This window comes from Panulirus ornatus, chromosome 10 (genome assembly GCF_036320965.1).
Source record: "Panulirus ornatus isolate Po-2019 chromosome 10, ASM3632096v1, whole genome shotgun sequence".
NCBI lineage: Eukaryota > Metazoa > Arthropoda > Malacostraca > Decapoda > Palinuridae > Panulirus > Panulirus ornatus.
This window is the reverse complement of record NC_092233.1, coordinates 845,088-871,590: the sequence shown is the minus strand read 5'-3', so window position 1 is coordinate 871,590 and position 26,503 is coordinate 845,088. Positions and strand designations below refer to the sequence as shown.

The 26,503-nt window shown below is 41.4% G+C and overlaps 1 protein-coding gene across 1 annotated transcript in view; it reads right to left on the bottom strand.

Annotated features, from left to right (window-relative positions):
• Positions 1-26,503, bottom strand: part of LOC139750716 (zinc finger protein-like 1 homolog) — a 118,645-nt gene that overhangs the window by 50,047 nt on the left and 42,095 nt on the right. The window contains exon 4 of the mRNA XM_071665391.1: positions 4,946-5,129. Within this exon, the coding sequence (XP_071521492.1) occupies positions 4,946-5,129 (184 nt within the window). The remainder of the gene's footprint in view (positions 1-4,945; positions 5,130-26,503) is intronic.

Here is a 26,503-nt window from a genome sequence, read left to right as displayed (position 1 = left end):
TGTGGGAGGCAAGTTGTTAGAAGCAGTGAAAAGTTTTTATCGAGGATGTAAGGCATGTGTACGTGTAGGAAGAGAGGAAAGTAATTGGTTCTCAGTGAATGTAGGTTTGCGGCAGGGGTGTGTGATGTCTCCATGGTTGTTTAATTTGTTTATGGATGGGGTTGTTATGGAGGTGAATGCAAGAGTTTTGGAAAGAGGGGCAAGTATGAAGTCTATTGGGGATGAGAGAGCTTGGGAAGTGAGTCAGTTGTTGTTCGCTGATGATACAGCACTGGTGGCTGATTCATGTGAGAAACTGCAGAAGCTGGTGACTGAGTTTGGTATAGTGTGTGAAAGAAGAAAGTTAAGAGTAAATGTGAATAAGAGCAAGGTTATTAGGTACAGTAGGGTTGAGGGTTAAGTCAATTGGGAGGTAAGTTTGAATGGAGAAAAATTGGAAGAAGTAAAGTGATTTAGATATCTGGGAGTGGATCTGGCAGCAGATGGAACCATGGAAGCGGAAGTGAATCATAGGGTGGGGGAGGGGGCGAAAATCCTGGAGCCTTGAAGAATGTGTGGAAGTCGAGAACATTATCTCCGAAAGCAAAAATGGCTATGTTTGAAGGAATAGTGGTTCCAACAATGTTGTATGGTTGCGAGGCGTGCTATGGATAGAATTGTGCGCAGGAGGGTGGATGTGCTGGAAATGAGATGTTTGAGGACAATATGTGGTGTGAGGTGGTTTGATCGAGTAAGTAATGTAAGGGTAAGAGAGATGTGTGGAAATCAAAAGAGCGTGGTTGAGAGAGCAGAAGAGGGTGTTTTGAAATGGTTTGCTCACATGGAGAGAATGAGTGGGGAAAGATTGACCAAGAGGATATATGTGTAGGAGGTGGAAGGAATGAGGAGAGGTGGGAGACCAAATTGGAGGTGGAAAGATGGAGTGAAAAAGATTTTGAGTGATCGGGGCATGAACATGCAGGAGGGTGAAAGGCGGGCAAGGAATAGAGTGAATTGGATCGATGTGGTATACCGGGGTCGACGTGCTGTCAATGGATTGAATCAGGGCATGTGAAGCATCTGGGGGTAAACCATGGAAAGTTCTGTGGGGCCTGGATGTGGAAAGGGAGCTGTGGTTTCGGGCATTACTGCATGACAGCTAGAGACTGAGTGTGAATGAATGGGGCCTTTGTTGTCTTTTCCTAGTGCTACCTCACACACATGAGGGGGAGGGGGATGTTATTCCATGTGTGGCGAGGTGGCGATGGGAATGAATAAAGGCAGACAGTGTGAATTGTGTGCATGTGTATATATGTATGTGTCTGTGTGTGTATATATATGTGTACAATGAGATGTATGGGTATGTATAATTGCGTGTGTGGACGTGTATGTACATACATGTGTATGGGGGTGGGTTGGGCCATTTCTTTCGTCTGTTTCTTTGCGCTACCTTGCAAACGCGGGAGACAGCAACAAAGCAAAATAAAATATAATAATCCCTAGGGATAGATGAGAAAGAATACTTCCCACTTATTTCCTGCGTGTTGTTGAAGGCAACTAAAAGGGGAGGGAGCGGGGGACTGGAAATCGTCCCCTCATGTTTTTGAATTTTCCAAAAGAAGGAACACAGGAGGAAGCCAAGTGAGGATATTCTCTCTAAGGCTCAGTCCTCTGTTCTTAACGCTACCTCGCTAATGCGGGAAATGGCGAATATGTATGAATGAAATATTAATGACTAACCTGAAAGTATGGAATCCTACCTGAATATGCATGCAGATGATGCAAAGGTCATGAGGTAAGTTAAAAGTGATGAGAATTTCATTAACTTGCAAGGGGATCTAAAGAGACTTGAAAGTTGGCCAGAGATGTTGTTGATGAAATTCAACCCAAGCAAATATAAAGTAATGGAGATGGGACAAAGCAGAAGACAGCCTCAATATGATTATCACTTAGCAGGAAATATGCTTCAGGATTCTAAGTGTGGGAAGGACGTGGGAGTGGACATCATCCCTAACATGTCATCAGAGCCCCATACAAAGAGAATAATTAAGGAAACAAACTGTCTACTGGAAAGTGGAATAACTTTAATGTATATGGATAAGGAAATATGTAACAAACTATTCATGTACTTCCTCAGGTCAAAACTAGAATATGCTTCTCAGGTTTAATTACTGTGCCTACAGAAACACAAAGGGCTCACAGAGAAGGTCTAGAGGAAGGAAACAATGATGATACCAGAATCAAGAGAGTTAAGCAACAGGGAAAGGCTGGAGGCTTTATATCTAACCACTTTGGAGAAAGAAGAGTAGGGAGTGACCTGATCACAACCTTCAATTATATTTAACCATTTTGGAGAACGAAGAGTAAGGAGTGACCTGATCACAACCTTTAAGTTTTTAAAGAAAATTAATGAAGTGGATAGTGGACAGTTCTTTCATGAATGTTGGGACAAAGCTACAAGAGACATAATATGAAACTGAGTGCGAAACTTTTAAATAACAAAGTAAAGAAATACTATTACAGTATAAGAATGGTGAATGAATGGAAAAGACTGACTGAGCACATGTTTAATGCAGACAGCATACAAAAATTTAATAAGTTGTGGAGAGTGTTCAAGTGATGGGGCTCCATGAGTGTAAAACTCCCTCTCCAAACAGTACAAACAGGTAATGAATGAATGAAAATTATCAGAGATGAAGGAAAGAAAGATGTGCACTTATTCTACCATTAGGTGAGACATTAGGTAGTAGTAGTAGGGAGGAACATTAAGTAGATACATTGGGTGACAGCAGTTTGGCAGATAGAGTAGGGGAGGGTGTTACAGGGAATGGATGGAATGGATCAAGAATAGTGTGGATGAAAGGAAAGATTGGAGTTGTGAAGTGTGCATGGGTACGTGTTTCTGTGCCTGTGAATATGAACACCATGCGAGGTAAGGATGAAATTAAACTTTTCTGGATAAATTTCAAACACTATATAAATGAGTTTGAGATGGAGAAAAAGGTGGTTGTAATGGGTAATATGAATCCAAAAATGGGACATGATGAAAATGGCAAAATAGCTGGTAAATGGGGAGTGCTTGGAGTAAATGATGATAAAAGTTATCTTGTGGATGTCTGTGCTGAGAGGGGTTTGTTCCTTGCATGCACCTTTTTTCAGCACAAGATGATCCACAGATATATATATATATGAATAAAAATAATGGAAGAGAAGAACAAAAGTGTTTGATCAACTATGTGGAAATGTATGAAAGGTTGAAAAAGTTATGCTGGATTCTACAGTTGCAAAAGGGTTCTTTGGAGATTCTGATCACTTTGCAGTTCTTGTGGAGGTGAAAATTGGGGAGAAGAGGAGATATGGTGTAAAGCAGAATGGAAAAGTAAAAGTATGGGCAAGCGAGATGATAGACCAGAAAGAATGCAAGGAGGAGCATGAAAGAAGGGTTACAGAAAGTTTTGATGCAAGTGCAATAAATGTAGAGATGCAATTACATGTGAATAAGGAGTATAAAATGTTTAGAGAGGAATGTTAAAAGCTGATATGCATGGTGGACAGATGATATCAGAAATGACTTGAAAGGAATGTACGAAAGGAAACTCAGCAAAGATGGTGGGAAGAATAAGTGAATGCAAAATAAGGGAGGAACCAGGGAGTCTTAAGAAATGTAGGTGATGCATGGATCAGACCTTTGAGGTGACAATGATGGTGAAAAAAGATCTACAAAAAGGTAAAAAGCTGTGTGCAGTTTTTATGGATCAGGAGTAAGCATGTGCTGAAAAATCTATAAAAACTACAAATCATCAGCGAGATAGTAGTGGACAAAATATACTTCTGATGTGATTCCATTTCAATGATGTATGAATATATTTGAAATTGTATGGGTAAAACATTTTCTTTTTCAACATAAAAACTGATACTGAATGACTCGAAAGGAGGCCTAACTTGCGAGTTAAGGGTTTAAAACAAAAAGCAAAAATATGTCAGCTTGTGTTGTATTGCTGGACATATCACAGAAAAAGTCATTCTTTGTTCATATAAAGCCATGTCAGCAAGTACTGTGTTGCTTGAAACATTTGGGAAGAACATACAGACAAAAATCCTAGTATGTGCTTTATTCCTTGATGCATCAAATGATGGGACACTATACAGTCAAAGGCATGTCAGTACATACTGTCTTGCTTGAAGCACCTGAGGATGAGGCACTGTATAGTCAAAGATTCATCAGCATGCACTGTGTTTGGTTGATGCATCAAAGGTTGATAAATTGTACAAAAATGCATCAGCATGCACCATGCTGCTTGATGCATATACATTAGCAACATAAACACTAAAAATATTGATAAAGAGAATAACAGACCAACACACAGATAAGGCAAACTCATTCATAAATGTTTAGCCTTGACCTGAATGTAGCCTATCTCTTAAAACCAGCAACATAGGGCTGAGTGGCAAATAACTGTACAAGAAGTTGGGAGAGTGTGCCATCATTGGCAAGAATGTAGAGAGATGGCTTAATCAATGATAATAGCACTGTTCTTCAGTACAGATATTCATGCAGCCCTCCAATTACATTTCTTTCTTTTTAGCAAGAGTTTAACATGACTGCCATTAATTGTTATGTGTTTGCCTACCTTATCAACTAAATTAGATGGCTTTGTCAGTAAAATTACACGAGAGAGCTGACTCCAAAATATGTTTAACTCCAAAGACAATAATTTCTCAAATTGTTAATCTGGTATGATCATCACAGTACTGTTGGTTTTAGTACAACAGTCTATTCAAAGTTAACACGTCAAATTTATGAAAAAAAGAAAAATTTTCTCACCTTTACTTTTTTTAACTCCCAAATTTCATATTCATTGATTCAAATTAAAATCTTTTACGACTGTAAAATAGCAGGGCAATAAGTATATCATACGCAACAAGCAATCAACCTTTACCAAATAAAAAAGTATCTTACCCTTACCATAAGTATGAACTCTGGAGTGAGAGTCTGTGGAATGTGTTGTGGTTTCCACTGCTGGTTTTGCTTGCGCAACTGATGGTCTTGAGTGGGTGGACAAGGAGTGATCACTGCTTTCTGACTCAGTGACCATATTTCCATTTGTTATGCTCCAATCCAGCTGTCCACTGCTTCCTACCTCGTCTATCTACAACATATTATTGAAAATTCAAGATTTAACATTTTACACACAAATGCAGCTTTGAACAATCTAAACCTGAACAGAAAAAAGTAATGATGGTATAAATTCAACACACGTATCAAAACTTTTATTTCATGTTATTTTTATCACATACCATTCCCTATATAATACAGAAGGAATTGAGGAAACCCATATCCTTAGGCAGGGTGTATGGAGTGAAAATGGAAATGCTGAATGGAAGTTGTGGGAGGGCATGGAAGGAGGAGTGGTTCAGATGGGAATTAATGAAAATTATCATTGTGCTAGCACCAAGAGTATGGGAAGGTGTTACAGAGCATGGATGGAATGGATCAAAAATAGCTTGGGAAAAAGGAAAGACTGGAACTGTAAAGTATGCATAGGTATGCATGTATGAGCACCTGTGAATATGAAGAATGTGCAAGGCAAGGAAATGAAGTGTTTAAGGAGAGAAATTTCAATGATTGCATAGATGGGTTTGAGGAGAGAAAGGTGGTTGTAATGGGAGATATGAATGCAAAATTGGGATTTGAAGAAATTGTTGAAATAGTTGATAAATGAGGAGTGCCTGGAGTAATAAGAATGGAAGTTATATTGTAGACATCTGTATTGAGACAGGTTCATCCTTGTACACCTTTTTTCATCATGATGAGTACAGAATGGAAAAAGGTGAGAACAATGGAAGTAAGGGGAGTGGGGGAGGAATGGGATGTATTTAGGGAATCAGTGATGGATTGCGCAAAAGATGCTTGTGGCATGAGAAGAGTGGGAGGTGGGTTGATTAGAAAGGGTAGTGAGTGGTGGGATGAAGAAGTAAGAGTATTAGTGAAAGAGAAGAGAGAGGCATTTGGACGATTTTTGCAGGGAAAAAATGCAGTTGAGTGGGAGACGTATAAAAGAAAGAGACAGGAGGTCAAGAGAAAGGTGCAAGAGGTGAAAAAAAGGGCAAATGAGAGTTGGGGTGAGAGAGTATCATTAAATTTTAGGGAGAATAAAAAGATGTTCTGGAAGGAGGTAAATAAAGTGCGTAAGACAAGGGAGCAAATGGGAACTTCAGTGAAGGGCGCAAATGGGGAGGTGATAACAAGTAGTGGTGATGTGAGAAGGAGATGGAGTGAGTATTTTGAAGGTTTGTTGAATGTGTTTGATGATAGAGTGGCAGATATAGGGTGTTTTGGTCGAGGTGGTGTGCAAAGTGAGAGGGTTAGGGAAAATCATTTGGTAAACAGAGAAGAGGTAGTAAAAGCTTTGCGGAAGATGAAAGCCGGCAAGGCAGCAGGTTTGGATGGTATTGCAGTGGAATTTATTAAAAAAGGGGGTGACTGTATTGTTGACTGGTTGGTAAGGTTATTTAATGTATGTATGACTCACGGTGAAGTGCCTGAGGATTGGCGGAATGCGTGCATAGTGCCATTGTACAAAGGCAAAGGGGATAAGAGTGAGTGCTCAAATTACAGAGGTATAAGTTTGTTGAGTATTCCTGGTAAATTATATGGGAGGGTATTGATTGAGAGGGTGAAGGCATGTACAGAGCATCAGATTGGGGAAGAGCAGTGTGGTTTCAGAAGTGGTAGAGGATGTGTGGATCAGGTGTTTGCTTTGAAGAATGTATGTGAGAAATACTTAGAAAAGCAAATGGATTTGTATGTAGCATTTATGGATCTGGAGAAGGCATATGATAGAGTTGATAGAGATGCTCTGTGGAAGGTATTAAGAATATATGGTGTGGGAGGAAAGTTGTTAGAAGCAGTGAAAAGTTTTTATCGAGGATGTAAGGCATGTGTACGTGTAGGAAGAGAGGAAAGTGATTGGTTCTCAGTGAATGTAGGTTTGCGGCAGGGGTGTGTGATGTCTCCATGGTTGTTTAATTTGTTTATGGATGGGGTTGTTAGGGAGGTGAATGCAAGAGTTTTGGAAAGAGGGGCAAGTATGAAGTCTGTTGGGGATGAGAGAGCTTGGGAAGTGAGTCAGTTGTTGTTCGCTGATGATACAGCGCTGGTGGCTGATTCATGTGAGAAACTGCAGAAGCTGGTGACTGAGTTTGGTAAAGTGTGTGAAAGAAGAAAGTTAAGAGTAAATGTGAATAAGAGAAAGGTTATTAGGTACAGTAGGGTTGAGGGTCAAGTCAATTGGGAGGTGAGTTTGAATGGAGAAAAACTGGAGGAAGTGAAGTGTTCTAGATATCTGGGAGTGGATCTGGCAGCGGATGGAACCGTGGAAGCGGAAGTGGATCATAGGGTGGGGGAGGGGGCGAAAATTCTGGGAGCCTTGAAGAATGTGTGGAAGTCGAGAACATTATCTCGGAAAGCAAAAATGGGTATGTTTGAAGGAATAGTGGTTCCAACAATGTTGTATGGTTGCGAGGCGTGGGCTATGGATAGAGTTGTGCGCAGGAGGATGGATGTGCTGGAAATGAGATGTTTGAGGACAATGTGTGGTGTGAGGTGGTTTGATCGAGTAAGTAACGTAAGGGTAAGAGAGATGTGTGGAAATAAAAAGAGCGTGGTTGAGAGAGCAGAAGAGGGTGTTTTGAAATGGTCTGGGCACATGGAGAGAATGAGTGAGGAAAGATTGACCAAGAGGATATATGTGTCGGAGGTGGAGGGAACGAGGAGAAGAGGAAGACCAAATTGGAGGTGGAAAGATGGAGTGAAAAAGATTTTGTGTGATTGGGGCCTGAACATGCAGGAGGGTGAAAGGAGGGCAAGGAATAGAGTGAATTGGAGCGATGTGGTATACCGGGGTTGACCTACTGTCAGTGGATTGAATCGGGGCATGTGAAGTGTCTGGGGTAAACCATGGAAAGCTGTGTAGGTATGTATATTTTGCGTGTGTGGACGTATGTATATACATGTGTATGGGGGTGGGTTGGGCCATTTCTTTCGTCTGTTTCCTTGCGCTACCTTGCAAACGCGGGAGACAGCGGAAAAAAAAAAAAAAAAAAAAAAAAGAATAACAGATACATGTGGATGAGAAATGATGGAAGAGAAAATAAAACGGTTTGATTGACTATGTGGCAGTGGATGAAAGGTTGTGCTGGATGCTAGATTTATGAAAGGATTCCTTAGAGATTCTAACCATTTTGCAGTTCTTGTGGAGGTGAAGATCAGAGAAAAATGGATGTATGATACATGGATGAGGGGAGAGGTAGAGTGATGGCAAGCAAGAAGATGAATCAGAAAGAATGCAAGAAGTATGAAGTGTGAATGAGATGTTTAAAATGTTTAGGGAAAGACTGTTAAAGGTTGCAGAATTAGTAGCTGGATATAACGCTGTGAGGTGTAAGATCAAATAAGGAAATTAATGGTGGATGGATAACATTAGAAATGCTTTGGTGGATGGATAAGATTAGAAATGCTTTGGAAGAGAAATAAAGGCATATGGCAGACTGCTTGAAAGGAATGTATTAGCAGAAGTTCATCAAAGGAGGAGGGAAGAATATAAGATGTGTAAGCAGAATGTTAATAAGCTGAAAGAGGAAAGCAAAGAAAGAGTAGATGAAGACTTTGGAAGAAAGTTGAGTGAAAAGTATAAGGAAAATAAGATATTGTACTGGAAGGTAAAAAAGGAAAGAGTCGGATGTAAGAATGGAAATTTAAATGAGGTAGGTAAGGAAATGGAGGTAATGAATCTAAAGGAGGAAGTGAAAGGAAGATGGAAAGAGTATTTTGAAGTACTGACGAATGTGAGAGAAGGTAAGGCAGCAGTTGTTACATGCATGATTATGGAGGATAGTTGGAAGAGGATACAAGTTCACAGGCCTAGAGCAAAATGGGAGGTAAAAATGGCAATAATGGGGTTGAAAGTAGGAAAGTCACCTGAAGTGGATGGGCTTATGGCTGAAATGTACGGAGGAGAAAGTATGACAGAGTAGATGCACTTGATATGAAATTTACCATGAAGGAGAGGGTACTACCTGAGGATTGGGTGAAAGATACTACTGCTCTTTCATTCAAAGGAAAAGGTGCTAAGAGTGTATGTAGAAATTACAGGGGAATAAGTTTGTCAAGTATACCAGGAAAAGTGTATGCAAGGGTGCTGACTGACAAAGTGATGAAAAAGACTGAATGCGCAATAAGTGAGGAGCAAGAGTAATTTAGAATAGGTTGGGGATATGTAAACCAGATTTTTGCAGAAAAAATGACTGTGGAAAAGTATCTAGCAAAAGGTGAGCAGCTTTATGCAGCTTCTAAGGATCTGGCGAAAGAGTATGACAGCAGTCGAGTGGAATGCTTTATGGGATGTGTTGTAATAAATATGGGGGTAGGGGGACAACTGCTGGATGGTGTGAAACCCTTCTATAGAGGAGCAAATTCATATGTAAGAAAAGACGGAGAGTTGAGTGGAAGTTTCAGTAAACACTTGGGTGTAAGGCAGTGGTGTATGACGTCACCATGGCTTTTTTTTTAATTTTCCAAAAGAAGGAACAGAGAAGGGGCCAGGTGAGGATAATCCCTCAAAGGCCCAGTCCTTTGTTCTTAACGCTACCTCGTTGACGCAGGAAATGGCGAATAGTATGAAAGGATATATATAAATATATATTTTTTATTTTTTTTTTATTATACTTTGTCGCTGTCTCCCGCGTTTGCGAGGTAGCGCAAGGAAACAGACGAAAGAAATGGCCCAACCCCTCCCCATACACATGTATATACATACGTCCACACACGCAAATATACATACCTACACAGCTTTCCATGGTTTACCCCAGACGCTTCACATGCCTTGATTCAATCCACTGACAGCACGTCAACCCCGGTATACCACATCGCTCCAATTCACTCTATTCCTTGCCCTCCTTTCACCCTCCTGCATGTTCAGGCCCCGATCACAAAAAATCTTTTTCACTCCATCTTTCCACTTCCAATTTGGTCTCCCTCTTCTCCTCGTTCCCTCCACCTCCGACACATATATCCTCTTGGTCAATCTTTCCTCACTCATTCTCTCCATGTGCCCAAACCACTTCAAAACACCCTCTTCTGCTCTCTCAACCACGCTCTTTTTATTTCCACACATCTCTCTTACCCTTACGTTACTTACTCGATCAAACCACCTCACACCACACATTGTCCTCAAACATCTCATTTCCAGCACATCCATCCTCCTGCGCACAACTCTATCCATAGCCAACGCCTCGCAACCATACAACATTGTTGGAACCACTATTCCTTCAAACATACCCATTTTTGCTTTCCGAGATAATGTTCTCGACTTCCACACATTCTTCAAGGCCCCCAGAATTTTCGCCCTCTCCCCCACCCTATGATCCACTTCCGCTTCCATGGTTCCATCCGCTGCCAGATCCACTCCCAGATATCTAAAACACTTCACTTCCTCCAGTTTTTCTCCATTCAAACTCACCTCCCAATTGACTTGACCCTCAACCCTACTGTACCTAATAACCTTTCTCTTATTCACATTTACTCTTAACTTTCTTCTTCCACACACTTTACCAAACTCAGTCACCAGCTTCTGCAGTTTCTCACATGAATCAGCCAGCAGCGCTGTATCATCAGCGAACAACAACTGACTCACTTCCCAAGCTCTCTCATCCCCAACAGACTTCATACTTGCCCCTCTTTCCAAAACTCTTGCATTTACCTCCCTAACAACCCCATCCATAAACAAATTAAACAACCATGGAGACATCACACACCCCTGCCACAAACCTACATTCACTGAGAACCAATCACTTTCCTCTTTCCTCTCTTCCTACACGTACACATGCCTTACATCCTCGATAAAAACTTTTCACTGCTTCTAACAACTTTCCTCCCACACCATATATTCTTAATACCTTCCACAGAGCATCTCTATCAACTCTATCATATGCCTTCTCCAGATCCATAAATGCTACATACAAATCCATTTGCTTTTCTAAGTATTTCTCACATACATTCTTCAAAGCAAACACCTGATCCACACATCCTCTACCACTTCTGAAACCACACTGCTCTTCCCCAATCTGATGCTCTGTACATGCCTTCACCCTCTCAATCAATACCCTCCCATATAATTTACCAGGAATACTCAACAAACTTATACCTCTGTAATTTGAGCACTCACTCTTATCCCCTTTGCCTTTGTACAATGGCACTATGCACGCATTCCGCCAATCCTCAGGCACCTCACCATGAGTCATACATACATTAAATAACCTTACCAACCAGTCAACAATACAGTCACCCCCTTTTTTAATAAATTCCACTGCAATACCATCCAAACCTGCTGCCTTGCCGGCTTTCATCTTCCGCAAAGCTTTCACTACCTCTTATCTGTTTACCAAATCATTTTCCCTAACCCTCTCACTTTGCACACCACCTCGACCAAAACACCCTATATCTGCCACTCTATCATCAAACACATTCAACAAACCTTCAAAATACTCACTCCATCTCCTTCTCACATCACCACTACTTGTTATCACCTCCCCATTTGCGCCCTTCACTATATATATATATATATATATATATATATTATCCCTGGGTATAGGGGATTAAGAGTACTTCCCACGTATTCCCTGAGTGTCGTAGAAGGCGACTAAAAGGGGAGGGAGCGGGGGGCTGGAAATCCTCCCCTCTCGGTTTTTTTTTTTTTAATTTTCCAAAAGAAGGAACAGAGAATTGGGCCAGGTGAGGGTATTCCCTCAAAGGCCCAGTCCTCTGTTCTTGGCGCTACCTCGCTGATGCGGGAAATGGCGAATAGTTTGAAAGAATATATATATATATATATATATATATATATATATATATATATATATATATATATATATATATATATATATATATATATAAATGGATTTGTATGTAGCATTTATGGATCTGGAGAAGGCATATGATAGAGTTGATAGACATGCTCTGTGGAAGGTATTAAGAATATATGGTGTGGGAGGCAAGTTGTTAGAAGCAGTGAAAAGTTTTTATCGAGGATGTAAGGCATGTGTACGTGTAGGAAGAGAGGAAAGTGATTGGTTCTCAGTGAATGTAGGTTTGCAGCAGGGGTGTGTGATGTCTCCATGGTTGTTTAATTTGTTTATGGATGGGGCTGTTAGGGAGGTGAATGCAAGAGTTTTGGAAAGAGGGGCAAGTATGAAGTCTGCTGGGGATGAGGGAGCTTGGGAAGTGAGTCAGTTGTTGTTCGCTGATCATACAACGCTGGTGGCTGATTCATGTGAGAAACTGCAGAAGCTGGTGACTGAGTTTGGTAAAGTGTGTGAAAGAAAGTTAAGAGTAAATGTGAATAAGAGCAAGGTTATTAGGTACAGTAGGGTTGAGGGTCAAGTCAATTGGGAGGTAAGTTTGAATGGAGAAAAACTGGAGGAAGTGAAGTGTTTTAGATATCTGGGAGTGGATCTGGCAGCGGATGGAACCATGGAAGTGGAAGTGGATCATAGGGTCGGGGAGGGGGCGAAAATCCTAAGAACTTTGAAGAATGTGTGGAAGTCGAGAACATTATCTCGGAAAGCAAAAATGGCTATGTTTGAAGGAATAGTGGTTCCAACAATGTTGTATGGTTGCGAGGCGTGGGCTATGGATAGAGTTGTGCGCAGGAGGATGATGTGCTGGAAATGAGATGTTTGAGGACAATGTGTTGTGTGAGGTGGTCTGATCAAGTAAGTAACGTAAGGGTAAGAGAGATGTGTGGAAATAAAAAGAGCGTGGTTGAGAGAGCAGAGGAGGGTGTTTTGAAATGGTTTGCGTCACATGGAGAGAATGAGTGAGGAATGATTGACCAAGAGGATATATGTGTCAAAGGTGGAGGGAACGAGGAGAAGTGGGAGACCAAATTGGAGGTGGAACGATGGAGTGAAAAAGATTTTGTGTGATCGGGGCCTGAACATGCAGGAGGGTGAAAGGAGGGCAAGGAATACAGTGAATTGGATCGATGTGGTATACCGGGGTTGACGTGCTGTCAGTGGATTGAATCAGGGCATGTGAAGCGTCTGGGGTAAACCATGGAAAGCTGTGTAGGTATGTATATTTGCGTGTGTGGACGTATGTATATACATGTGTATGGGGGTGGGTTGGGCCATTTCTTTCGTCTGTTTCCTTGCGCTACCTCACAAATGCGGGAGACAGCGACAAAGCAAAAAAATAAAAAATAAAAAATATATATTATATATATATATATATATATATATATATATATATATTTTTTTTTTTTTTTTTTTTTTTTTTATACTTTGTCGCTGTCTCCCGCGTTTGCGAGGTAGCGCGAGGAAACAGACGAAAGAAATGGCCCAACCCCCATACACACGTACATACACACGTCCACACACGCAAATATACATACCTACACAGCTTTCCATGGTTTACCCCAGACGCTTCACATGCCTTGATTCAATCCACTGACAGCACGTCAACCCCTGTATACCACATCGCTCCAATTCACTCTATTCCTTGCCCTCCTTTCACCCTCCTGCATGTTCAGGCCCCGATCACACAAAATCTTTTTCACTCCATCGTTCCACCTCCAATTTGGTCTCCCACTTCTCCTCGTTCCCTCCACCTTTGACACATATATCCTCTTGGTCAATCATTCCTCACTCATTCTCTCCATGTGACGCAAACCATTTCAAAACACCCTCTTCTGCTCTCTCAACCACACTTTTTATTACCACACATCTCTCTTACCCTATTATTACTTACTCGATCAAACCACCTCACACAACACATTGTCCTCAAACATCTCATTTCCAGCACATCCACGCTCCTCCGCACAACTCTATCTATAGCCCATGCCTCGCAACCATATAACATTGTTGGAACCACTGTTCCTTCAAACATACCCATTTTTGCTATCCAAGATAATGTTCTTGACTTCCACACATTCTTCAATGTTCCCACAACTTTCGCCCACTCCCCCACCCTATGATTCACTTCCGCTTCCATGGTTCCATCCACTATCAAATCCACACCCAGATATCTAAAACACTTCACTTCCTCCTGTTTTTCTCCATTCAAACTTACCTCCCAATTGACTTGTCCCTCAACCCTACTGTACCTAATAACCTTGCTCTTATTCACATTTACTCTCAGCTTTCTTCTTTAACACACTTTACCAAACTCACTCACCAGCTTCTGCAGTTTCTCACATGAATCAGCCACCAGCGCTGTATCATCAGCGAACAACGACTGACTCACCTCCCAAGCTCTCTCATCCCCAACAGACTTCATACTTGCCCCTCTTTCCAAAACTCTTGCATTCACCTCCCTAACAACCCCATCCATAAACAAATTAAACAATCATGGAGACATCACACATCCCTGCCGCAAACCACCATTCACGGAGAACCAATCACTTTCCTCGCTTCCTACATGTACACATGCTTTACATCCTCGATAAAAACTTTTCACTACTTCTAACAACTTATCTCCCACACCATATATTCTTAATACCTTCCACAGAGCATCTCTATCAACTCTATCATATGCCTTCTCCAGATCCGTAAATGCTACATACAAATCCATTTGCTTTTCTAAGTATTTCTCAAATACATTCTTCAAAGCAAACACCTGATCCACACATCCTCTACCACTTCTGAAACCACACTGCTCTTCCCCAATCTGATGCTATGTACATGCCTTCACCCTCTCAATCAATACCCTCCCATATAATTTACCAGGAATACTCAACAAACTTATACCTCTGTAATTTGAGCACTCACTTTTATCCCCTTTGCCTTTGTACAATGGCACTATGCAAGCATTCTGCCAATCCTCAGGCACCTTACCATGAGTCATACATACATTAAATAACCTTACCAACCAGTCAACAATTCAGTCACCCCCTTTTTTAATAAATTCCACTCCAATACCATCCAAGCCTTGCCGGCTTTCATCTTCCACAAAGCTTTTACAACCTCTTCTCTGTTTACCAAATCATTCTCCCTAACCCTCTCACTTTGCACACCGCCTCGCCCAAAACACCCTATATCTGCCACTTTATCATCAAACACATTCAACAAACCTTCAAAATACTCACTCCATCTCCTTCTCACATCACCACTACTTGTTATCATCTCCCCATTAGCCCCCTTCACTGAAGTTCCCGTTTGTTCTCTTGTCTTACGCACTTATTTACCTCCTTCCAAAACATCTTTTTATTCTCCCTAAAATTTAATGATACTCTCTCACCCTAACTATCATTTGCCCTCTTTTCACCTCTTACACCTTTCTTTTGACCTCCTGTCTCTTTCTTTTATACATCTCCCAGTCATATGCATTATTTCCCTACAAAAATCGTCCAAATGCCTCTCTCTTCTCTTTCGCTAATAATCTTACCTCTTCATCCCACCACTCACTACCCTTTCTGATCTGCTCACCTCCCACACTTCTCATGCCACAAGCATCTTTTGCGCAAGCCATCACTGCTTCCCTAAATACATCCCATTCCCCTCCCACTCCCCTTCCGTCCTTTGTTCTCACCTTTTTCCATTCTGTACTCAGTCTCTCCTGGTACTTCCTCACACAAGTCTCCTTCCCAAGCTCACTTATTATCACCACTCTCTTCACCCCAACATTCTCTCTTCTTTTCTGAAAATCTCTACAAATCTTTACCTTTGCCTCCACAAGATAATGATCAGACATCCCTCCAGTTGCACCTCTCAGCACATTAACATCCAAAAGTCTCTCTTTTGCATGCCTATCAATAGTATCCATTAAAAATTTCCCTCAGAGAAAAATTTCCCTCAGAGAAAGAGACACAAAAGAACCAATTCTGAGTGAAGACATTTATGTATCTTGATAATAATAAGCGATGGATGCAACTGCATGTATAGACTTCCAGTCACACTAAAGTATCTTTCAAAAATTCTTAATGAACAAATGGAGAGCACCTTTAATATTAACCAAAATGGTGAGATACCAAATATTAGCTTTATTCCAACCCCATTAACAATTCATTGTTTATAAAAGGCACCTGGAAAATGGCAGTCTTCAGTTCAGATCATCTTGTCACAATGGAAACCATATAAGACACATTCACTAAAGAGCAAACACTTTTGGTACTATAAATCTGGCCTCTGCAGTCACAATGGACTGAGAAAGCACCTTACTAAACAGTAATACCCTAATGTTACACATTGCAGATTTCACCACCTCAACAGGATTTTAAGGGGGGAATTTAGAGCATACCCATGCACTCTGCCCCAGGACTGGAGTCCTGGAACTCAATCTTTATAAAGAAATGCTTATCACCTCTTGCTTGAGTATGGTATATCTTCTGGCATATAAGTTTAAATCTGGCAATCATTCCCATGAATCTGAAAGTGACTGATATCATCCCACTCCAAAAAGGTGGAATCAAAGCGATCCGAAACAACCATTAACTGAGAGCACTGACATCATATATCATTAAAATCTTTGAGAGGGTCCTGTGATGCAAACTAACTAAATTTATGTAACTGTACAATCTACATAACCTTGGATTTGTTTTTAAGAAATCTTGCCTCTCTCAGTTGCTTGACCAGTTTGAAAATATTAGTGAGGCTCTGGAAACAAACAAATTGATGATGTGAATTACACAGACTATGTAAAAGCATTTGATAAATGTGACCAAGTTTTTATAACAAAAATGCCTACAATGGGAATAACTAGAAAAACTGGAAGACAGGCATACAACTTTCTAATTAATGAATCATAACACACTTGTAAACCAGACCATATCCAGAGTCTCCACATCAAACAACTTAATTCTTCAAGGAATTGTACTTGTCTTCCTCCTGTTCTCATTCTTATATCCCCCACTCCCAGCAGCTGCACATTAGCCTTCTAGTGTCCCCATTACCCGATCGTTTACACTTTATTTCTGGCACCTTCCTCAAGAGTTTACATGAATATATATAACATTTGTCTACATGAGTTTTGAAGATAGTTATATGTCATAGCATTAACTATGTCTGACAGTAACTTACTTCACTGCTCAACAGACCAATAGGAAAAGAAGCTCTTTCCCATGTCTGCACAACATCTTTTAGTTTTGAGTTTCATTCCATTTGTCCTGGTAACTGTATTTCTTGTATTTTGAAAAGATTTTCATGATTTACTTTATTGAACTTGTTCAGAATTTTGAACTCTTGGATTGTCGCCAAAAAGTTCACGTTTTAATTTATCATAATACTTGATCATGTCAGCATGATAGCAACAGGAAACAGATGAAGAATGGCCGATCCACTCATATACACACACACAGGTTTGTTGAATGTGTTTGATGATAGAGTGGCAGATATAGGGTGTTTTGGTCGAGGTGGTGTGCAAAGTGAGAGGGTTAGGGAAAATGATTTGTTAAACAGAGAAGAGGTAGTGAAAGCTTTGCGGAAGATGAAAGCCGGCAAGGCAGCAGGTTTGGATGGTATTGCAGTGGAATTTATTAAAAAAGGGGGTGACTGTATTGTTGACTGGTTGGTAAGGTTATTTAATGTATGTATGACTCATGGTGAGGTGCCTGAGGATTGGCGGAATGCGTGCATAGTGCCATTGTACAAAGGCAAAGGGGATAAGAGTGAGTGCTCAAATTACAGAGGTATAAGTTTGTTGAGTATTCCTGGTAAATTATATGGGAGGGTATTGATTGAGAGGGTGAAGGCATGTACAGAGCATCAGATTGGGGAAGAGCAGTGTGGTTTCAGAAGTGGTAGAGGATGTGTGGATCAGGTGTTTGCTTTGAAGAATGTATGTGAGAAATACTTAGAAAAGCAAATGGATTTGTATGTAGCATTTATGGATCTGGAGAAGGCATATGATAGAGTTGATAGAGATGCTCTGTGGAAGGTATTAAGAATATATGGTGTAGGAGGAAAGTTGTTAGAAGCAGTGAAAAGTTTTTATCGAGGATGTAAGGCATGTGTACGTGTAGGAAGAGAGGAAAGTGATTGGTTCTCAGTGAATGTAGGTTTGCGGCAGGGGTGTGTGATGTCTCCATGGTTGTTTAATTTGTTTATGGATGGGGTTGTTAGGGAGGTAAATGCAAGAGTTTTGGAAAGAGGGGCAAGTATGAAGTCTGTTGGGGATGAGAGAGCTTGGGAAGTGAGTCAGTTGTTGTTCGCTGATGATACAGCGCTGGTGGCTGATTCATGTGAGAAACTGCAGAAGCTGGTGACTGAGTTTGGTAAAGTGTGTGGAAGGGGAAAGTTAAGAGTAAATGTGAATAAGAGCAAGGTTATTAGGTACAGTAGGGTTGAGGGTCAAGTCAATTGGGAGGTGAGTTTGAATGGAGAAAAACTGGAGGAAGTGAAGTGTTTTAGATATCTGGGAGTGGATCTGGCAGCGGATGGAAACATGGAAGCGGAAGTGGATCATAGGGTGGGGGAGGGGGCGAAAATTCTGGGGGCCTTGAAGAATGTGTGGAAGTCGAGAACATTATCTCGGAAAGCAAAAATGGGTATGTTTGAAGGAATAGTGGTTCCAACAATGTTGTATGGTTGCGAGGCGTGGGCTATGGATAGAGTTGTGCGCAGGAGGATGGATGTGCTGGAAATGAGATGTTTGAGGACAATGTGTGGTGTGAGGTGGTTTGATCGAGTGAGTAACGTAAGGGTAAGAGAGATGTGTGGAAATAAAAAGAGCGTGGTTGAGAGAGCAGAAGAGGGTGTTTTGAAGTGGTTTGGGCACATGGAGAGAATGAGTGAGGAAAGATTGACCAAGAGGATATATGTGTCGGAGGTGGAGGGAACGAGGAGAAGAGGGAGACCAAATTGGAGGTGGAAAGATGGAGTGAAAAAGATTTTGTGTGATCGGGGCCTGAACATGCAGGAGGGTGAAAGGAGGGCAAGGAATAGAGTGAATTGGAGCGATGTGGTATACCGGGGTTGACGTGCTGTCAGTGGATTGAATCAAGGCATGTGAAGCGTCTGGGGTAAACCATGGAAAGCTGTGTAGGTATGTATATTTGCGTGTATGGACGTATGTATATACATGTGTATGGGGGGGGTTGGGCCATTTCTTTCGTCTGTTTCCTTGCGCTACCTCGCAAACGCGGGAGACAGCGACAAAGTATAATAAATATAATAATATATATACACACATATATGCCCATACATGCACATATACATACATATACATACTCTATTATACTTAATCGCTGTTTCCCATGTCAGCAAGGTAGCTCAAGGAAAGAGACGAGGAATGGCCCAATCACTCATATACACATATATGTACATAAACACTCATACACACACATATACATACATATACATGTTAACATATACATACACAGACATATATACACAAGCACATATTCATACTTGCAGCCTTCATCCATTCCTGTTACACCCCATCACACAGGAAATAGCATCCCCCTCCAGTCTCTCCTTGTCATGAGTAATGCACTGAAATCACAGCTCACTTGCCACATCCAGGCCCAACAGACCTTTCCATGGTTTACACCAGACACTTCACAGGCCCTGGTTCAATGCACTGACAGTATGTCAACCTCAGTATACCATATTGTTCCAATTCACTCTAATCCTTACACGCTTTTCACCCTCCTGAATGTTCAGACCCCAATCACTCAAAATCTTTTTCACTCCATCCTTCCACCTCCATTTAGTCTCCTGCTTCTTCCCTCCACCTCTGACACATATATCCTCTTTGTCAATCTTTCCTCACTCATTCCCTCCACGTGTCCAAACCATTTGATCAATATACCCTCTTCTGCTCTCATAACCACACTCTTTTCATTCTCACACATCTCTCTTTCCGTTTCATAACTTACTCGATCAGATCACCTCACACCACATATTGTCCTCAAACATTTCATTTCCAACACATCCGCACAACCCTATCGATAGCCCATGCCTTACACCCATAAAACATTCTTGGAACCACTATTCATTCAAACACCCACTTTTGCTCTCTTGAGATAACATTCTCACCTTCCACACATTCTTCAATGCTCCCAGAACCTTATCCCCCATGACTCACTTCCGCTTCCATGGTTCCATCCACTGCTAAGTCCACTCCAAGATATCTAAAACACTTCACTTCCTCCAGTTTTTCTCCATTCAAACTTACCTCCCAACTAACTTGTCCCTCAACCCTACTGAACCTAATAACCTTGCTCTTATTCACATTTACTCTCAACTTTCCCCTTTCACACACTTTACCAAACTCAGTCACCAACCTCGGCAGTTTATCACACAAATCAGCCACCAGCACTGTATCATCAGCGAACAACAACTGACTCACTTCCCAAGCCCTCTCATCCACAACAGACTGCATACTTGCCCCTCTCTCCAAAACTCTTGCATTCACTTCCATAACCACCCCATCATTACACAAGCCGAAATTCACTGGGAACCAATCACTTTCCTCTCTTCCTACTCATAAACATGCCTTACATCCTTGGTCAAAACTTTTCACTGCTTCTAGCAACTTACCTCCCACACCATATACTCTTAAAACCTTCCACAAAGCAACTCCAACAACCCTATCACATGCCCTCTCCAGATCCATAAATGCTACATACAAATCCATCTGTTTTTCTAAGTATTTCTCACATACATTCTTCAAAGCAAACATCTGATCCACACATCCTCTACCATTTCTGAATACCACACTGCTCTTCCCCAATCTGACGCTCGGTACAAGCCTTTACCGTCTCAATCAATACCCTCCCATATAATTTCCCAGGAATATTCAACAAACCTATGCCAATGTAGTTAGAACACTCACCTTCATCCCCTTTGCCTCTGTACAATGGCACTATGCACGCAATCTGCTACTCCTCAGGCACTTCACATATACATATGCTTATCAACATATATACATACATATATGTACATTTTTTTTTTTTTTTTTTTTTTTTTTTATACTTTGTCGCTGTCTCCCGCGTTTGCGAGGTAGCGCAAGGAAACAGACGAAAGAAATGGCCCCCCCCCCCCATACACATGTACATACACACGTCCACACACGCAAATATACATACCTACACAGCTTTCCATGGTTTACCCCAGACGCTTCACATGCCTTGCTTCAATCCACTGACAGCACGTCAACCCCTGTATACCACATGACTCCACTTCACTCTATTTCTTGCCCTCCTTTCACCCTCCTGCATGTTCAGGCCCCGATCACACAAAATCTTTTTCACTCCATCTTTCCACCTCCAATTTGGTCTCCCTCTTCTCCTCGTTCCCTCCACCTCCGACACATATATCCTCTTGGTCAATCTCTCCTCACTCATTCTCTCCATGTGCCCAAACCATTTCAAAACACCCTCTTCTGCTCTCTCAACCACGCTCTTTTTATTTCCACACATCTCTCTCACCCTTACGTTACTTACTCGATCAAACCACCTCACACCACACATTGTCCTCAAACATCTCATTTCCAGCACATCCATCCTCCTGCGCACATCTCTATCCATAGCCCACGCCTCGCAACCATACAACATTGTTGGAACCACTATTCCCTCAAACATACCCATTTTTGCTTTCCGAGATAGTGTTCTCGACTTCCACACATTTTTCAAGGCTCCCAAAATTTTCGCCCCCTCCCCCACCCTATGATCCACTTCCGCTTCCATGGTTCCATCCGCTGACAGATCCACTCCCAGATATCTAAAACACTTCACTTCCTCCAGTTTTTCTCCATTCAAACTCACCTCCCAATTGACTTGACCCTCACCCCTACTGTACCTAATAACCTTGCTCTTATTCACATTTACTCTCAACTTTCTTCTTCCACACACTTTACCAAACTCAGTCACCAGCTTCTGCAGTTTCTCACATGAATCAGCCACCAGCGCTGTATCATCAGCGAACAACAACTGACTCACTTCCCAAGCTCTCTCATCCCCAACAGACTTCATACTTGCCCCTCTTTCCAGGACTCTTGCATTTACCTCCCTTACAACCCCATCCATAAACAAATTAAACAACCATGGAGACATCACACACCCCTGCCGCAAACCTACATTCACTGAGAACCAATCACTTTCCTCTCTTCCTACACGTACACATGCCTTACATCCTCGATAAAAACTTTTCACTGCTTCTAACAACTTGCCTCCCACACCATATATTCTTAATACCTTCCACAGAGCATCTCTATCAACTCTATCATATGCCTTCTCCAGATCCATAAATGCTACATACAAATCCATTTGCTTTTCTAAGTATTTCTCACATACATTCTTCAAAGCAAACACCTGATCCACACATCCTCTACCACTTCTGAAACCGCACTGCTCTTCCCCAATCTGATGCTCTGTACATGCCTTCACCCTCTCAATCAATACCCTACCATATAATTTACCAGGAATACTCAACAAACTTATACCTCTGTAATTTGAGCACTCACTCTTATCCCCTTTGCCTTTGTACAATGGCACTATGCACGCATTCCGCCAATCCTCAGGCACCTCACCATGAGTCATACATACATTAAATAACCTTACCAACCAGTCAACAATACAGTCACCCCCTTTCTTAATAAATTCCACTGCAATACCATCCAAACCTGCTGCCTTGCCGGCTTTCATCTTCAAACTATTCGCCATTTCCCGCATTAGCAAGGTAGCGTTAAGAACAGAGGACTGGGCCTCTGAGGGAATATCCTCACCTGGCCCCCTTCTCTGTTCCTTCTCTTGGAAAGTTAAAAAAAAAAAACACATATACATATCAACATTAATACCTGGTTTAAAAAGAGAGATATACACGAGTATATGTATGTGAGTAAAAGAAATGGCCAGAGAGTGTTAATGGATTACGTGTTAATTGATAGGTGTGTAACAGAGAGACTTTTGGATGTTAATGTGCTGAGAGGGGCAGCTGGAGGGATGTCTGATAACTATCTTGTGGAGGAAAAGGTGAAGATTTGTAGAGATTTTCAGAAAAGGAGAGAGAATGTTAGTGAGAAGAGAATGGTGAGAGTAAGTGATCTTGGAAAGGGGACTTGTGTAAGGAAGTACCAGGAGATATTGAGTGCAGAATGGCAGAAGGTGAGAGCACATGACATAAATGGAGTGGGGGAGGAATGGGATGTATTTAGGGAAGCAGTGATGACTTGTGCAAAAGTTGCTTGTGGCATGAGAAAGGTGGGAGGTGGGCAGATTTGAAAGGGTAGTGAATGGTGAGATGAAATAAGATTGTTAAAGAGAAGAGAGAGGCATTTGGACGATTTTTGTAGGGAAGTAGTTCAAATGACTGGGAGATATATAAAAGAAAGTGGCAGGAGGTCAAGAGAAAGGTACAAGAGGTGAAAAAGAGGGCAAATGAGAGTTGGGGTGAGAGAGTATCATTAAATTTCAGGGAGACTAAAAAAAAAGTTTTGGAAGGAGGTAAATAAAGTGCATAAAACAAGAGAACAAATGGGGATATCAGTGAAGGGGGCTAATAGGGAGGTAATAACAAGTAGTGATGAAGTGAGAAGGAGAATGAGTGAATATTTTGAAGGTTTGTTGAATGTGTTTGATGATAGAGTTGGAGATATAGGGTGTTTTGGTTGGGGTGGTGTGTGAAATGAGAGGGTTAGGGAGAATGGTTTGATAAACAGATTAGAGGTAGTGAAAGCTTTGCAGAAGATGAAAGCCAGAAAGGCGGTGGATTTAGATGGTACTGGAGAGGAATTTATCAAAAAAGGGGGTGACTGTGTTGATTGGTTGATAAGGATATCTAATGTATGTATGGATCATGGTGAAGTGCCTGAGGATTGGCAGAATGCATACACAGTGCCAGTGTACAAAGGCAAAGGGGATAATGGTGAGCATTCAAATTACAGGGGGCATAAGTTTGTTGATTATTCCTGGGAAATTTTAAGGGAGGGTATTGATTGAGAGGGTAAAGGCATGTTCAGAACATCAGATAGGGGAAGGGCAGTGTGGTTTCAAAAGTGGTTGAGAATGTGTGGATCAGGTGTTTGCTTTGAAGAATGCATGTGAGAAATACTTAGGAAACAGATGTATTTGTATGTAGCATTTATGGATCTGGAGAAGGCATGTGACAGGGTGGATGGAGATGCTCTGTGAAAGGTTTTAAGAGTATATGGTGTGGGAGGTAAGTTGCTAGAACCAGTGAAAAGTTTTTACCAAGGATGTAAGGCATGTGTACAAGTAGGAAGAGAGGAAAGTGATTGGTTTGAAGTGAATGTTGGTTTGTGGCAGGGGTGCACGATGGGTCCATGGTTGTTCAATATGTTTATGGATGGGGTGGTTAGGGAGGTGAATGCAAAAGTTTTGGAGAGAGGGGCAAGTATGCAGTCTGTTGTGGATGAGAGGGCTTGGGAAAAGAGTCAGTTGTTGTTCACTGATGATACATCGCTGGTGGCTGATTCGGGTGAGAAACTAAAGAAGTTGGTGACTGAGTTTGGTAAAGTGTGTAAAAGAAGAAAGTTCAGAGTAAATGTGAATAAGAGCAAGGTTATTAGGTTCAGTAGGGTTGATGGACAAGTTAATTGGGGGGTAAGTCTGAATGGAAAAAACTGAAGGAAGTGAAGCATTTCAAGTATCTGGGAATGGACTTGGCAGTGGATGGAACCATGGAAGTGGAAGTGAGTCACAGGGCAGCATTAAAGAATGTGTGGAAGACAAGAATGTTATCTAGGAGAGCAAAAATGGGTATGTTTGAAGGAACAGTGGTTCCAACAACGTTACTTGGCTGCGAGGCATGAGCTATAAATAGGGTTGTGCGGAGGGTGGATGTGTTGAAGATGAAATGTTTGAGGACAATATGTGGTGTGAGGTGGTTTGATCGAGTAAGTAATGAAAGGGTAAGAGAGATGTGTAGTAACAAAAAGGGTATGGTTGAGAAAGCAGAAGAGGGTGTGTTGAAATGATTGGCAAAGAGGCTATTTGTGTCAGAGGTGGAGGGAAGGAGAAGTGGGAGACCAAATTGGAGGTGGAAGGATGGAGTGAAATTGATTTTGAGGGTTTGGGGCCTGAACATAAAGGAGGGTGTAAGGCCTGCAAGGAATAGAGTGGATTGGAACAATGTGGCATACCCGGTTTGACGTGCTGTCAATGGATTGAACCAGGGCATGTGAAGCAGCTGGGGTAAACCATGGAGAGGTCTGTGGGGTCTGGATGTGGATAGGGAGCTGTGGTTTTGGTGCATTACACGTGACAGCTAGAGACTGAACGGGGCCTTTTTTTGTCTGTATTCCTGGCGCTGCCTCGCTGAAGAAGGGGATAGCAATGCTGTTTTCTGTGAGGCTGGGAAAGCGAAGCAAGTATGAATATGTGCGTGTGTATGTATGTAATGTCTGCATATGTGTATGCATATGTTGATATGAATATGTATGTATATGTGCACATGTATGCATTTATGTATATGTGTATATGTATAAGTATGTATGTGTGCATGTATGGGTATCTATGTATATATGTGCATATGAGCAGATGGGCATTTTTTGTTTGTTTCCTGGCACTATCTCAGTGATGCAGGAAACAGTGATTATGTATAATGAATATACATACTTATATATGTATGTGTATTCTTAAGTGACCACACCATATGTACAGTATGCTATTCTCTTAAGAAGCTAAATAGAATTTTTTTCACTATGCCAAAGGATGAAAAATTCATTGTGGTAACTAGTAACAGGCAAGTTGACAGCACAGGATCCATAATGATTCTATGAGGTGCTAGTAGATGGGACCCTGTGGATCACTGATGTCATCTCTTAGGTGATCTCTGATTGGCCATGATAGGTCCATAAGAAGCCGGCTTCCACTACAACACTGTGTCAGTGAACAGTGAGGAGAGCCAGTCCTTCCTTACTGGATACACTAAATACTGGAACATCCCAGCCTTCACTATCTTCAAGATATCCAAAAAAATATTTCTCATGCTCACTCAGAGACTGCAAAATGAGAAAAAATATGTGATGGGTAAGAGAGCTTGGAGCATTGTATCTTTAATAGTTTGTGCCTATCTAAGAGGCAATTGCTAATTATATGGAAGGCTTGGCAGTAGTGTTACTATTTTTCTTTTACTTATGTCTAATGCAGTAAAAAATTATATGTAACTGGTCATGCAAACTACTGTACCTATAATTTTATCAGGTGCATTTCTTAGGAAACAAGAAAACCTACAACTTAAAATAAAATGTTTTTCCACTGAAAAAGAGAACAAAAATACCAGAGGCAAACCCAGTCCAGTTCGTGCCCATGGGAAAGCTGCAAGGTTCTCCTTCAGATGGTCAGCCACAGGAGACACTAGATTTTCAGCAGGAAAAACAGGTTTGAAGCACACAGGACACTTATAACCAGCAGGGCTGTGTGAGGGGGCAACTGACTTGCCCAGTCATTTAAGCAATCCTTATGAAACAAATCTAGAAGAGAAAAGAAAAAATAACCATTATGATAGACATGAATAAATTTCTCCAAAATCTCTTATCGGTTAATGATATATCACAGTGCAATTAAGT